Source organism: Xenopus laevis, chromosome 1S (assembly GCF_017654675.1).
Source record: "Xenopus laevis strain J_2021 chromosome 1S, Xenopus_laevis_v10.1, whole genome shotgun sequence".
Classification (NCBI taxonomy): Eukaryota; Metazoa; Chordata; class Amphibia; order Anura; family Pipidae; genus Xenopus; species Xenopus laevis.
This window is the reverse complement of record NC_054372.1, coordinates 154,593,915-154,609,654: the sequence shown is the minus strand read 5'-3', so window position 1 is coordinate 154,609,654 and position 15,740 is coordinate 154,593,915. Positions and strand designations below refer to the sequence as shown.

The following is a 15,740-nucleotide window of genomic DNA, read 5'->3' as shown; positions in this document are numbered from 1 at the left end:
GTATAAACTTTAAAGCACTGTGTATCTTGACAGCGCTATATAAATAAATGATGATGATGATGATGATATACTTTGTATAAATTTGCAGGGTATGCATTGAAGGGATTTCTGCAAATGGACTTTTATCTTGTGAACACTTACGTTACTCAACAGTGGTGAGAACATAAACTTTTTTTAAAGAATGTTTGAATGACCAATTGAACTAATGAAGTATGATTTGACATGCCTAACATCATGGGTGGTGATGTACAAAAAAGGAAAGAACTGCACTCACAGGACGGAAAATGCTGGCATATCCCTCTCATGCGCATCAGTGGCACTCAGCACTAAGCATCCGCACGTTACACCAAAGCTTAGTGCCACTGATGCACATGCCAGGTATATGTCGGAATTTTCTGTTGGTACGTCACCTACTAAAAGGGCGACATTCGACACAGTATCCAAATGTTAAGATCACTCCTCGGGTAAGGATCTCTGCACTTTAATGCTCCCACTCTGTTATGAGGGAGTTTTGCTTCTACTATTAGAGTAGTTGTAACCACAATGTGCATGGTTGCGATTTTTTATTCGCTATGTTTGTTATATACAGTATATAATCACCTATATCACCTAGCTTTGCAGGTTAAGTCAGGTGACAGCTTTTCCATGCACAGAGGTTCACAGTTAAACTTAGACTTAGACTTATTTCTCCACAGGCAACATTTCTGTGTGACCTGATTTTATTATACTTGAAGAGGTGGGTGGCATATGAAATCATACAATGTACTAGATATTTTCACAACTACCTTAACCTAAATTGTGCTGGACTAATTTCATTTCTGCCTGATAAAATGATGAACATTGCCCGTTTAATGTTTGAGTTATGAGAATTGTATGAACTTAGTAGTCTTTAAAGTATTCACTAAATGACAGTCCCAAATGCATTCAACAGTTGGTTGAATGCATTTAGCATAAGCCAAAGACACTATACAGAGACAAAACTACTTTTGTAGCCTACATACTAAAAAAAAATCATGACTGTTCAGGCTCAGTTTAGTAACTTAAATACACACACTGCAGCAGACGGTCAATTCAAGGCTTTTGCTGCTCCCTGTAGGCACATAATAGATATTGCATAAGTCAGAACATCGCATGAAGAAGACTTTTGAGTAAATACCATGATTAAGGGTTTGCAATTCATTCATAGGAACTCCAGCTTTCCCCCCAAAAAAATATTGTCATTTTCATTTCCTTCTTTGAAAAAATTATATTGATTAATATTATATATGTATTGCTTCTTTTCTGTAGGCTAAGCCACCCAAAAATCAGCAAACTATTCACGAAAACAATAGCAAGGAATTAGTGAGGTGCGGGTCGGGCTTTGAACCAAGCAAACCATACATGTTAGGTCACATGAGCCAATTACCAAACAGAATTCTGTCTTTTGCTTCCACATTTCTTCCTGTTACAGTTAGACCTGCAGCATTTCTGGTCAGGTGATCTCTGAGGCAGCACACAGACCATCACAAAATGGTGGTTCAAGAAAAGAGATGTAAAAGGGAAACATTTACTTAAATATATATACTATATATATATATATATATATATATATATATATATATATATATATATATATATATATATATATATAGATATATATATATATATATATATATATATATATATATATATAGATATATATATATAATATATATATATGATGAGATTCTTTAATATGCCACTTAATTTGATATAAACTGTTGATTATGTATTCATTTTGAGGGTATAGTTTTCCTTTGATTGATACTTAAAGGAGAAGGAAAGCTACAGAGGCATTTTATTGCCACTAGATTAGCTGCAATAGTGCAAGCTAGAATGCTATATATATTCTGTAGAATGTGTTACCATACCTGAGTAAACGGCTCTAGAAACTCTCTGTTTGTTTAGGATAGCAGCTGCAGTATTAATGTGGTGTGACATCACTTCCTGCTTGAGTCTCTCCCAGCTCTGGGCTCAGATTACAGTAGAGAAGGGAGGGGGGGGAGAGGAGCAAACTGAGCATGCTCTTGCCCAGGGCAATGAGGTTTAAGCTGAAGGCAGGAAGTCTGATACAGAAGCCCATGTGTACACAATAGAAGGAAAGAAATGCAGTGTTTCTTTTGACAGGGGACTCAGAGCAGCATTACTTTGGGGGTTTACTGGTATATTAAGATGGACCTTTCTGATAAGGCTTACTTAGTTTTAACCTTTCCTTCTCCTTTAAGTGATACTGAAACTTCTTGTAATTAAAAGGAACATGTTAACAACAAACATATAAACTGTTTCCTGTTAGCAAAATCTTTCATTTATTTCTGATTAACAACACAATAGAAATATTATATTTTTAAAGTACATTTCAAATTTTATGTTAAATCATTACCTATAGATGTCAGCACAATACAGACAATCCAGCAAATCATGTTCGATGGATTTTCCACCTAAACATCATATGAACAGTCATTACAATGGGTACAGATTTTGGGTGGAGGCATTGCCAGTAGTGTGTGCCTAGCTGTCCCCCTGGAAAGAGCTCTGTGTATGAAGAAGCACATGTATCACAAGTGTTTTATCATACTTATACTACCCGTCTGAACTCTTGTTAGATAATGTCCCAGTAGGTGGAAGGCACATGGTAAGGATATAAGGCACAAGAAAGAAGCCCCTTTACCATTTACTCAACCGAAGAATGATTATTTCTCCATCCTCAGGTCTGTAATCTGCAACACCTAAAGAGAGATTGGATTAAATTAGGCAAAAAGACACTAGCACTATACGACATTCAAAGAAAAGCCTAGTGTTTGGATATAAAGAGAACACAACACTCATTAAATAATATATATCGCAGACAGTTATACTAGCTTGTCGGATACCATATTATTGTGTGGTTATATCATGAACAAATGTGAATACATCAACGAATGTACTGAACTTGCATTTAAGCAAATCTCGTTTCTGTTTAGTCACCTTCTTCAAGGGGATTGTTGGGCTCCTTCAAAAGCTGCCAGTAGGTTCTCTCCTCTAGAGCTGCTGTGACTCCATTTACCATTGTCAGAAAAGGTCCATGCAAGCTGTCTTTTGTCTTAAACCTGCAATATAAACACACAAACAATTAATATACTGGTATAATAGAATTGGAACAGATATTCTAGTCCTGGACAAGAGAAACACTAACATTTCTAGGTACTGGTATTGATAACTCAGCATAGCACCTAAGGCTACAGTCACATTTTCTAGATGCAAATAAATGCAGGCAGAGAATCAGCACCTATGATGGAATGATTGTATCGGCCTAGATGCATGGCACAGGAATTGGATTTTGCCGCTGTAATGTGTGAGTATGCATTTCAGTGCCAAAATCCACTCTATATGCCTGCACCCAGGCCAACACAGTTCAGGAGCAAAGCCATGCGTTTAATTTAAAGGAAAACTATACCTCCCGAACAATGTAGGTCTCTATAAAAATATATTGCATAAAACAGCTCATATGTAAATAAACCATTATCATAATAATACAAGTTTTTAGTAGTATGTGCCATTGGGTAATCCTAAATAGAAAATTGTCATTTTAAAAAAATAAGGGGTGGTATCTTTTAGTTCACGTCCATGTTATTTCTAGCTTTTTTCCTACAGTCTGTTCTCCTGTTCTTGAAGAAACACTTTTATCCAGCAGTGGCCCCATGCTGGCTGCCCTGGATAGCAAGCATGTACATGGTGGTTTAGCAGCCTCCTATAATCCTCCTATAATCCTTAATGTGTATGTGTGCAAAGACACATCTGTTAATCAGCTGGTTTGCCTTACATTGTATCAACAGCCTGAGCCATTAGGGCAGAGAATAGAAAGGAAAAGACCAACACTGCTTTCAATACCAATACATATACAGTAGAAATAAATTAAAAACCACAGAAAAAGCAAGTCGTTTTTGCAGGAAAAGTATTCTTTTGAATACTCACATGAAATTCCCATTTTGCTTTTCTGCTGACTTAAGGATGTCCAGAAGTGAAGAACGTGCTGGGGCCTCAACGCCAAATGTAACTGTCTGACTTGAGGGTGATTCAACTCTTATTATAATATTAATCCGGTCTTCACCAACTATAACATCAGGGAGCACCCCAGTGTTGGGGTTTAAAACAAGGTTGTCTGCAACAGGAATAAAAAGTAAAATGTAATTTTAAAAAAAAATAAGTCAGTTGTTACAAACATGAGAATGCCTGCAGAACTGAACCAAACACCAAAACAAGATTTTGTATTTTCAATAAAAACAAATTAATCGGAATAATATTCCTGCTAGAGCAACAATACATTTCCATAATTCCAATATTTTTCGATTCACTTACTCACCATTGTTACCAGTGCATTTTATATTAGCTACATCCAGATAGGATTTCTGGTGCAAAACAGGCATTAACTGGGACATCATCATTGGGTTAGAGAATTTTCCCTGTTTCATTGCTTCAATCAGGGCATTGATTGCCTTTGGACATTCTTCATTACCTTTTGTGGTTCCCAAAGCAGAAAGGAACTAGAACAAGAAAAAAAAACCAATGAAGCAGAAATATTTATTTGCCCTTTTCCTGACTTGCTGCAGAACTGTGTGTGTATGAATGAATACATGTTGCTTTTATTCAGCAATACTGTATTCATTAGTGGAGAGGGTATGATTTATTTCCAGTCTACCACTTGGTGGTATCCTTAGGTATTATATAGAAATTAAAGGGTGGTTAACCTTTAAATTAATTTTTAGTATGTTAGAATGACCAATTCAATTCAACTTTTCAATTGGTCTTCATAATTTATTTTTTTAGTTTATTTGCCTTCTTGCCTTCTTTATTTGCCTTCTTCTTCTGACTTGTGTCAGATTTCAAATGGGGGTCACTGACCCCATCTAAAAAATAAATGCTGACTCTCCTATTCATATTCCAGTCTATTAAATTAGTGCGTGGTTGCTAGGGTAGTTTGGAACCTAGCAACCAGATTGCTGAAATTGCAAACTGGAGAGCCGCTAAATAAAAAGCTAAATAACTCATAAACCACAAATAGTAAAATATTAAGACCAATTGCAAATTGTCTCAGAATATCACCTACATCAAACTAAAAGTAAATTTTAAGATGAACAACCCTTTAATTGCAGTGCTCTTTTGGAGATCTCCTCCCTTCAATTAGTTTTTTTTTTTTTGTCTCCTTATTATTCAATTTTCCAACAATGGTTTTTATGACTCAAAATTTAGGATGAAATAATGCCTTTCAGCACAGCTATAGAGAAACAGACACTTCACTAATAATTATTAATGAAATCATTGATCTATTAATTAACTTTTTAATGATTCGGCTTTCAAACAAAAGTTTTCTGGTTCAAAACATCTGGACTCTGGATCAAAAAAACACTTTTTAACATTATTACACAGCACCAGACACTTTAATAATTATTAATGATTTTATAATACTTGATTTGTAAATTAACTTTACATATAGAACATGTGTGCTTTAAGGGTTGTCCTCCTTTTCCACAGTGCTTATATTTAAACTATACCCTTAATGGTCACCATACCTTAGGAGTCAATTAAATTAATTGAGTAAATCAATTTTTTGTACATTCATTTTCATTCTGGAGCTGGGTCCAGAAAATTGCATTTTAGTTAATTAGCACTTTGTCTGAGATGGTAGTAAATGAATGACTTCTACTAATACAAACCAAGCAGCATTTCTTCTTGAGAATTAAATAGCTCAAAAGTTTTTTAAAATGCCAGAAAAGTCGTTGGGAAAGTTGTGATAATTATAATAAATGTACCTGTACAGCAAGCGGTGTGCTGTAAATGTTCCCAAGGGCACCCTCTGGCGTTTTAGACTTGATAATCTTTTGTTTTACATTATCGATGGCAAGGTTCATTTCTGCAGTCAGGGCAGGCAAATACAGATCAGAGCTCTTCAAGCACAGGAATGCAAGTCCTGCCATGGCTTCTGTATCTGCAAAAGCAAAGATGTAGCTGGAGGAGGCAGAGTCAAACCAAAAGCTAATAATGCCTCACTATGGGCATATACAATTACTCTGGAAAATGTTTTGATTTAGGAAGTCTTACAAGTAACCTTGTTCTTTCTGTAACAATACTAATTCTCCATTATTATAGGTATATTCTTACCTACAGAGAGTGTTTCACCATGGACAAATCCATCCTTCTTTTCAACATTTATCAGTTTCTGAATCACTTTCTCGTCCACCTTTTTGCCATGAATACACAGAGCTATAAGCCCAAGGCTGTACTGGAAATAGTTGGTCAGAGGATGATTTTTCTCAACTGGTATAAACACAAAAATAATTTTCTTTCAGTAGCAAGTAAAAGGCACAGCATAGACACAGTACTAACATAAGGATTATACTTCAATCACAAGGGAAAATGACCTTGACCTTGGGGCCTAAAAAAATCACAGAAGGCAGTGGAAATGCAATGACAACTGCCAGAAACCAAAGGGACTTTTCCTACTGTAAGACCAAGGGCTTCTAGAAAACAATGAGACTGAAAGTAAGAAGGTCAGCTGTGAAATATTTGGATGGAAATTGGACTCGTTTACCGGAGACAAATTGCTGTGTCAGTACTTCATTTGTGTGGGTTGCGTATTACAATGGAGAGAAAGATGCTAAGCCCAAAACCTTGCCTCAAACATGTACAGACACAAACATATTGGCTAATATGTTTGTGTCTGTACATGTTTGTAATTCCTATGGGTGGGGATATAAATGAAACAATGTTGCATAATAAGGAAGTAGGATTAATTATCACACTATCCACCAACATCAATACTAGCTTATGAATAGACATAACCAGACTAGTTACTGGTGGCTGGGTGATGCTGTAGAGATAAATATTTGTAAAGGGTAAAGCTTTTTGTTATTACTGATTTGTTTCTTTTCCTTGTGGAGCTGATGTTTAAGACGTGTGATTAACCTCATCCTTTCAGGCTTCTCCATATCTTCACAAGATGCTTTCAGAGCCATCAGGTAGAGAGCTAGAATTCCGGTACTTGGCTGCTCTTGGTTGTTTGTCTTTGAGCTGCAACAGAGGACTGTCGTTAAAGTTCTACAGTGTTTAAATTGGAGAAATAATTTTTCAACAAACATATGGCAAACGACACAGTGAAACAACAATTGTTTTTTATTCCTGAATGTACGTCAGAGCTTTACTGGTCAGTGGCAGGAGTAAGACCAAAGACAGCTGTAAAGAAAGTGATGCATAAGAAAGTTTCAAAGTATATGATGAGTAGAGCCAGAGAACACATATACACATACATTTTTACAACTAATGTTCTCAAACATGCATTACCTGTTAATCCCTATCTAGAATATTTTCTGATGGCGGAACAAGTTGTTTTTAATACATATGTGCATTGGCACATGCCTCCTCTTCCCCATTGCTGATATTACAATTGGGTGGTCTATTTTATGTAATAAGTAGAGACATTACCCGTAGTCAGATAGTAGACTTGTATATGGATGAACCAGCCTCAGAAGTCAGCCTGTAGTCAAATGCCTACTTTTATATTCGGGTATTATTTTGACAAGCTATTTTATTATTTATGTCTGCATGGGATTCAGTAAGCATAAAAGGCAAGCCTGTACAAAAGCATAATGGTTGCACGGGAGAAATATATATTGTAAGAGGTGTCTATGAAAAGACAATGATTTTGTGTGTATTTCACCAGTGTTAGGCTGGTGAATAGTAAACTCAAGGGAAAGTGTGTGTTTCTGCAGCATTTAATGCTGTGTATTTTGCCAGCTCAGGAAAAGCTGGATGAATGGGTTCCTGGAGTGAATGGAGAAGAGCAGGGTGGCTTGTCCATTCCTTTCTCCATTAAGGGTTTTCAACTGCCAAGTTAGTAGTAGCAATGCAATTAGGCTGCAGGTAAGCTGCAGTTAAAAAGAGGTTCTTACCCCCTGGATACCTCCTGGAGCTGGAGGAGAGTGATGGGCTTTGGACACCTCCAAGTACAGATAGGAGGTGTGCTTGTGTGCAGCTGGGAAAAAAAGTGTGATTCCCCCTGTCAGTGTCGGACTGGCCCAGCGGGATACCGGGAAAAAACCCGGTGGTCCCCGACCCTTACTGGGCCCCCGCCAGGCCAGTCCCCCTGGCATAAAAAAAGGTTTTGTCTATGCACCGTGCATCGCCATCTGCGCATGCGTGCAGCACCTTTCACTGCGTGCGGCACCTTTTCACACGCAGGTGCACCGAGCGCATACGTGCTCGGTGCGTCATAAATGGGAGGCAGGAGGGTCGGAGGGGGCCCTGAACAGTAGTCCCGCTGGGCCCCGGGCCCCCCAGTCCGACCCTGCCCACTGTGTTGGAGAGAGCTCCAAAAGGACTGCAGAGGAAGAGAGAAACCCCTTTTATGAGACTGAGCGAGCCCCAGAGAGGATTCTGGAACTTATGTCCAGTGAGGGCTAAAAACGTGAGTTAAAGTGAACACCAGTGAGGGTGTGAATTGGGACTGTTAATGCTTATGTGAAGCAAATGTGATTCCCTTTGTGAAGCCACTGGGCTGAAGATTGATTTTGTGACAAATAAATGCCAGCAAAGCTGCATTTAAACGTATAGGTGGAGTCAGTCTCAATTCTCTGTGCTGAAAACTGTGCTGTGGCTATTATCTTCCCTACCTGAAGCTCACAATATATGTATGCGTGTTTGTGTGTGTGTGTTGTCTTAAATCCTGAATGACAAATATCAGTGGTATGATTTTCTTGACTTAATAAAAAGTTATGAAATTACGTGTATGTAGCTAATCAATTTTCTTAACTATTTGACAGAATGTACTATAGCGGGTTACCATGCAGTAATAGTCTCAAGTGATGTTTTCAGTTTTTTGAGATAATCTGCCTCTCTTTCTAGACTGTGATCTTCCGAAAGTCGAAGTCCAATATAGATGCTTGGATTGGGCTCACCAGAGTTGTCAACTGTTGATCTCAGTAGTTTCAGATTTAAGGACCGGATCAGGCGGGTGTGACCCTCGGGAATTTCTTCATGCAGAAAAACAGGATATTAGGATATATAACAATTCAAATGTAGGCATCGGGCCTTGCCCCAGTTCATTACTCTGACAGACCTCAAAAACTAAAAACAAAATATTGGTGCTAACTGGTATAACACGGGGCTGGTGCAATTTTCTGCTGATAGGAGCACCGGCCCGGGGTTTCAGGTAAGTCAATACAATCACTTGGGGGTGCCTTTCCTTCTCCTTTAACGTATGGCAAATATAACTTTTGGTCCCAAATCTGGTGCAGGAAAAGACTCGATACCTGATTTTTTTTCCAATTTGACAACCGAAAATTCCGATTTTTCAGATTATTGTACGAAATCCAGCGCAGATCATGATATCTTTCAACTGTAAACGGGACATGTGCCATTGACTTCTACAGGTTTGAGATGGAGTACTTTTTTATTTGGAGGGGTTTAATAAATCACAAAAAATCTGACTTTAATAAATAGCCCACTCAGTGTTCTGCTTCTCTCTGTGTGAAATTTGGGTACAGCAATGATTATACTTACCACATAATTTCACTGGTGTAAGAAGACTTTGCAGTATAACAGCAAGGCCCAGCCACACGTAAGCCATTATCTGCCAGGGAAAAGTAATGAATGAATACACGTAAGGTAATAACAATAACTTTAACTTCTTTGCAACTCATACTGCTTCCCATTAATGGAAAGTGACCTGTAGGAGTCATTTTGGTTGGTTCTACAATTAGTGGCAATCCAGAGGCCTAATGTGTCATTGCTCCTCTAAGGCTAATGCGAAGCAGTGATATGAATGGTAAATACCTGTCATTTCTCACACAGGGCAGACTGGGCTGAAAATTCTAATTTGAGTTTTTCTGAACTTGAGTATTTCACTAACTGCAGGCACAGTGGTATCTTGCTGGCATTATTCTTGCTGCCTTTCTTTCTGTTAACATGTTGCTACATGTTTTGTCTGGTGTGGTTAAAAAGTTAATCCAAAAACCTGTTACATAATTGCATGTAAGCCTTGTTTCATTCATTCATTAAGAACAAATAAGTTTCCCAATATAACCATGGGAAAAAAAACACACAGTCAGCAGAACAGAGAAAAGAACAATCAGCATTTCCACATGTAAGGGGGAAATTACAGTATGTCACAGGCAGCAAGCGTCCAGGAATGCAGCAACAAATGCAATAAATGACTATCTGCTCTGGCCTTTGCCTTCAGTTAATGAACCAAGCTCATATGATGTGTCCAATCTTTTATAATCCCTAACTCAGGATTAAGCAGTGCAAATATCACTGACATTACCAAATAAGACAAGTGGTAAATGTGATTACTATTCTTTTGTTAAATAATTTTAATATGGGTTTTTATTGGAAATAAAAAGAGGGACAAAAAAGTTGCTGCACTCAGGTTATGAAAGTTTGAACATATTTCTATGGTTTTTTTTTCAGTTATTACAGTTTTGCTAATGAAGGTGAATTCCCCTTTAAGCTGTGAGTCTAACTTCTCCCAAGAGACCTGTTTATATTATATTGTTACAATTACTTATTTGCTTATCTCCAAATTGTTACAAAAGTATCTTATCTGCAGCTGCGGCTCTCTGCCAAAAGCCAATTAAGTTAGAAACATTGTTTCTTTTTCTGCCTGATCAGTGCAGAGAAAATCTGGACTTTCCAGTAAAAACGAGGGACTGCGTGTTGAGCTGTCAAAAGAGGGACTGTCCCTCTAAAAATGGGACAGTTGGGAGGTATGCCTTTAACTGTTGCTGTGGGCACTCAGGTTTTATACATGCCCTGGTTACAGAATGGGGCAAATGTGCCAATTGTCAGTTTACTATTTTCCCTCCAGCTGCAATATAGCGCAGGGTATAGAACTGCTTCATATGGTGAGCAATGCATTACAAGGGTGGATCCTGATATGGGATCCTGACATACCTGTTGCAGGTAGAGTAAAGCAAGCTGGTGTGTGTATATGTATATATATAAAACATTGGTCCAAATAAACCCTCACTTTATTCAAGCACTCTTTTGTATAAAGTCATTCTTGGTGTGCTGTGAAACTTCCTTCGATGTCTAGCAATTTTTGGACTGGCACCCAGGCTTAAACTGTTGGCAAATGGTGTGCAATCCGGTTGCCTGCGCTCTCTCTCTGTCTCTGTCTCTCTTTCTTTCTCTCTCTCTCTATATATATATACACATACATACATATATACACACATATATATCTATATACATATACATACACATCCATCTAAAAATTGACTCAACGCATTTGCAATTAACCACCAGCTTTTGAGTGGAGGCAGATAAAAGAAGAAAGGATACATTATATTGTGTAGCAGTTGTTGCCTATATATATTCAATATATACACCAGGAATGCCCAACCTGGAACCCTCCAGCTGTTGTACAACTACAAGCTGTATTTGAAAAACAGCTGGACGGCTGCAATTTAGACACACTGCCAGACTTAAAATAGCCCTAAAAATATCTGAGGCATTAGCAGTTTGAATGTACGAATGAGTTCCTTAATAAACATTCATTAGTAGTTGGAAGGAATTAATATAGGTTTCTTACCACACTTAGTTGCAAGCGCTGCTCTAGGTGGAAAGTGCTCTCCCTGGCAGATGAATTGTATAATGCACGAGGGTTAACCTTAGCTCTTGTTTTGTGTCTTACTGATCACGACTGGCATAAATCCCTCCCACTGAAAGGGGGGGGGTGTAAGTGCAGAGGGGAGCTGGGATAGACCTTTCCCCTGGGACAGGGTAGCAAATCTTCTAATTCACCAAGAAAACAAATCAAACAATAGGAAGAGATCTTTCTACAATACTTATTTAACCATTTTTGTCATTTTTTTTTTATTTGATATTTTAGACATTTTTTATACACCATATTCATCTGTCAGTGCCTGAAAGGGATTTTGTAGCACCACCAGAGGGTGACAAAGTCATCTCCCATTCAACATGAATTGAAATTGCTGCCCAGCAGGTCCGGACTGAGAATTAAAATAGGCCATGGAATTTCAGGTACACAGAGGCCCAATCAGCCCACACAGAGGCCCACCAGCCCTCAGCCCCAGGGGTTGTTCACCTAAATACTGACTTTCTATGGCACCTTATAGCAGCCCCTCTGGCATTTGCCAAAACCCACAGATTGTCAGTCCTGGCCTGCTGCCCAGTACCCAGTTTTGTCAAGTGACAAACCCTTTTGGCTCGAAAAAGCATTTGCTAAGACAACTTTTTCCTAAATGCTACTTGATTTATAACAAGCTTATCGAACAATTTTCTTTATAAGGTAAATGTAGCAACAGGTAATATTCAAAGGGTTTGTTCGCCTTACAAAATTTTTTGAGTTGTTTTCAGAATGTTAGAGAAATAAAGACTTCTTTCAATTGCTTTCCATATTTTACTTTTTACCGTTTTTCCAAATTTAAATTGCATGTTCAGATTTCAGTCTGGCAGCTCAACAATCCAGATGCAGATTCTGAACTGTTACAATTTGCTACATTAGTTCATACATTTCTCAGCAGTATCTGTGGAATATTAGCAACTATTGTATCAATTCTGACAGCTGCCTTTACAGATGACCCCCGCTCCCTTTCCAGAGCTGCTTTAGAAAGACATAAGAAGGTGTAAATGAAAATGTAAACTTCAAAGGAGAATGCAACCCGTAGTTTAAACCCCTCCCACCCTTGGTAGACACCCCCTCCCTGTCCAATAATTCAAGCAGGCACACAAAGCGAGTTAAACCGGGGTCATACGCCTGGTGCGTTTATTGCATCACACAACGTTTCGGAGGGCATTCCCCCTTCGTCAGGTTCCTCCCCCCCAGCCTACCTGCCCCCCCTCCCTCTGGGCAAATTGCCCAAATTTTTACTCACCCCTCCGTGCCCCTTCTGGCATCAAAGTTCACGGCAGCCATCTTCTTCTTCTCTGCGTCATTCGCGTATATGCAGTTGTTCGGGACCGGAAATTTACTCCAACTGCGCATGCCCCAAAAAAGCCAGAAGAAAGAAGATGGCTGCCGTGAACTCTGAGGCTAGAATCCGCACGGAGGGGCGAGTAAAAAATTAGGGCAATTTGCCCAGAGGGAGGGAGGGCAGGTAGGCTGGGGGGGAGGAACCGGACGAAGGGGGACAGGTAGGCTGGGGAGGAGGAGGAGGTGGGTCTACCCAGGGTGGGGGGAGGGGTTTTAAATCTACAGGTTGAATTCTCCTTTATTAGTAGAAAAACTATCACAAATAGCAAGTTAATGGAATACGTTTTTATTTCTGGTAAACAATCTGAAACCAACTGAACTGAAAAAAAGTGTTTTAAAATGGAAAGAGGGACACAGTGAACCAGATTTGACTGCACCCACTTTGTTGTTACACCCCAAACATACCCCAAAAAGAAGCACAAGGTGCACCAGCATTTAATGTCATTTTATTACATATGTTGGCCACTGTGGCCCCAAGAATTACATGACAGACACAGTGGCAGCCCCTGCCTCAAGACCTGCACACATTTTGGTTCCTCTGCATTTCCACTTCCTGAACTAATATTACTTCTGCCCATGTAAATAGCATACCATCTTCATATTGCTTGTATTAAAGGAACAGTTCAGTGTTAAATAAAAACTGGGAAATAGATAGGCTGTGAAAAATAAAAAAGGCTGAAGTGACTGGATGTCTAACATAATAGCCAGAAGACAACAACTCTCTTGCTAGTCAGCCACTTGAAGGGGCACGTGAAGGGGGGGGGGCACGTGGATTTATGTAGTGTTTTTGCACACTCTTTCTGGACTTCCTGGTGACAATGATTGTAAAGGGGCTTGGAGTGCTTTTTGGCATCTTTGTATTTGGGCACAGGATTTATGTAACTAGAAGATTATAACAGTTGCCTGCTGTAGTTAACAGGAAGCCAATCAAGTGCAGTTTCAGCCATGAGGCAAAGTAAAAAGTTGACTCAGGTTCAGTTTACCAGGGGTTCTTGGTAACTTAAAGAGCTACATTTTAATATATATAATAATATAGCACCATTGTCCTTGTTATATGATTTATTAGCCTTTTTATTTGAGTGCAATGGGTTTTTTTTTATTGAAGCCCAAACATGCTTCAAATCACTCAGTTACCAAAAGTGCAAAAACACAAAGTGCAAAGAGTGCAAGTGACATAGCCTTATAAATGGTAAGTCCAAAGGGCACCTCACCAAAGGACACAAAAATAACCAAGAAGTCTTTGGGCTCCCCTTTACTGAAGCTAAGGGACGACCTCCCCGGCCAAAAGGCACAAATGGAAGATAAGGGTCTTTGAACCCCCTCTACAGGGTCACTTTAATACTTCCTTCTCCAGCCAAAAGGCTTACAAGGAGTTGGGAGCCACAATAGTGCTCAAAGGAGAACCCAGTAACTTTGCGCTTCTTCTGGCCCAGGGAATTCTTGCCTATACCAGTGCCGAAAGGCTGGGATTAAGAGCAAGATGTTGCAGTGAAAGTGCTGGAATAAAGGGTGCTAGTACTGTGCTCACAGATACTGTAGTAGTGTAAGGTAAGGCACCCCAGGTGTGCAAGGCTGGGGCGCAAAAAACTTGGGCTTTAAAGCAAAGCCTCATGGCCCATGGTAATGATCAAGTGATTCTCTGTTCACTCAGTGGGTTGCATGCTCCCCAACGGTAAACTAATAAGAACAGATACTACACTTGATCTTAGCCAAACGGCAGAGAAGTGACAATGGTGTTGTAGTCATTCAAAAAATTGTCTTATGTAGACGTGGAAAACTTTCTTCCTAATGATTTGTGATCTGTGTGATTAGAAGTGGACATTGAAAGTGTTGCAACTGATAGAAAGATGATTAGAGGGGAACTCCGGCTTCCAAACCAAAATGTGATAAAGAGGCCCACAAAACACAGAAACCCCTAATACTGTATATCCAGCACCATTACCGGTTTCTTAAAAAGTATGAATAAATTTAATTTTCTATGCTGAAATACAGCTGTTTAACAGTTCTTCTCTTTCTGCATCATTTTAATTCCTGGCAGGGAAGGAGGGACTAAACAGTGATGTTACACATTGTAACAACTTCTCCGCGGCTTATATACAGCATGCAGGAACTACATAACCCACAATGCATTGCACTATGATGTTCTGTTCCTTATTGAAATTACGTGTGCAGGGAATTGTGGGGTTTGGAGGATGCAGGCTAAGGGCTGCTGATACAAAATAACAGTAGTCAGTCAGCTCAGCAAAGTAGTCCGACAGATCAGCGGGAGAGCAGGGGGCTAGGCTTAGGGAACTGTCAGAAACCATTAAAAATCATGAAAAGTCTGCATATTTTTTAATTGATGTATATTGCAAAGTTGATTGATATTATGTTTACTTTTCAAAAAGCATAGCCATTCCAGCACAGGATACACAGTAGAGAACAGATAAATTCTGTAGTATACAATAGGATTATTCAGAACGGATCAGTATCTATTGTGTGTCCTGTGCTTGAATGACTATTAATGTTGAGAGCACCTGGCACAGGAAAAGTTAAAGACAAGCTTACGTCTGTATCACGTCTTTCTATAGAGTTCACTAGCTATAAACTGAAGCTCTAGCTACCCCATGGGACTACTGTTGTCAACACGAACTATAACAATACAGATAAAAATGCCCTTCGTACAACCGCTCCCATTATGAGGCGATTACTACAGCGGCACACTGTCCCCGCCCCCACTCTAGCTCCGCAGGCAGAAACATTGAGAGCTTTCTAG

At 39.1% G+C, this 15,740-nt stretch overlaps 1 protein-coding gene and 1 non-coding gene across 2 annotated transcripts; both read right to left on the bottom strand.

Moving 5' to 3' along the window:
* Positions 1–2,305: 2,305 nt before the first annotated feature.
* Positions 2,306–11,649, bottom strand: tcn2.S (transcobalamin 2 S homeolog). Its single transcript, NM_001366551.1, has 10 exons — positions 11,582–11,649; positions 9,550–9,619; positions 8,831–9,020; positions 6,908–7,062; positions 6,154–6,309; positions 5,805–5,980; positions 4,358–4,538; positions 3,970–4,156; positions 2,983–3,104; positions 2,306–2,744 (listed from the first exon to the last, which is right to left on the bottom strand). Exons 2-10 carry the CDS (start codon positions 9,614–9,616, stop codon positions 2,683–2,685), a joined length of 1,296 nt encoding a protein of 431 aa, NP_001353480.1. The 5' UTR covers positions 9,617–9,619; positions 11,582–11,649; the 3' UTR covers positions 2,306–2,682.
* Positions 11,650–14,529: 2,880 nt separating this feature from the next.
* Positions 14,530–14,714, bottom strand: LOC121399601. The gene has a single exon (XR_005965203.1). It is a non-coding gene; the product is annotated as a U2 spliceosomal RNA (small nuclear RNA).
* Between the last annotated feature and the right edge of the window lie 1,026 nt (positions 14,715–15,740).

Coding starts and splice junctions, on each gene's coding strand:
- tcn2.S (NM_001366551.1), bottom strand. CDS start 9,616: ATGGCTTACGTGTGGCTGGGCCTTGCTGTTATACTGCAAAGTCTTCTT. Junction 7,063..8,830: donor CTTGAGACTATTACTGCATG/GTAACCCGCTAT, acceptor CCTCTGTTGCAG/CTCAAAGACAAACAACCAAG. Junction 4,539..5,804: donor GCACACCGCTTGCTGTACAG/GTACATTTATTA, acceptor TTCTTGTTCTAG/TTCCTTTCTGCTTTGGGAAC.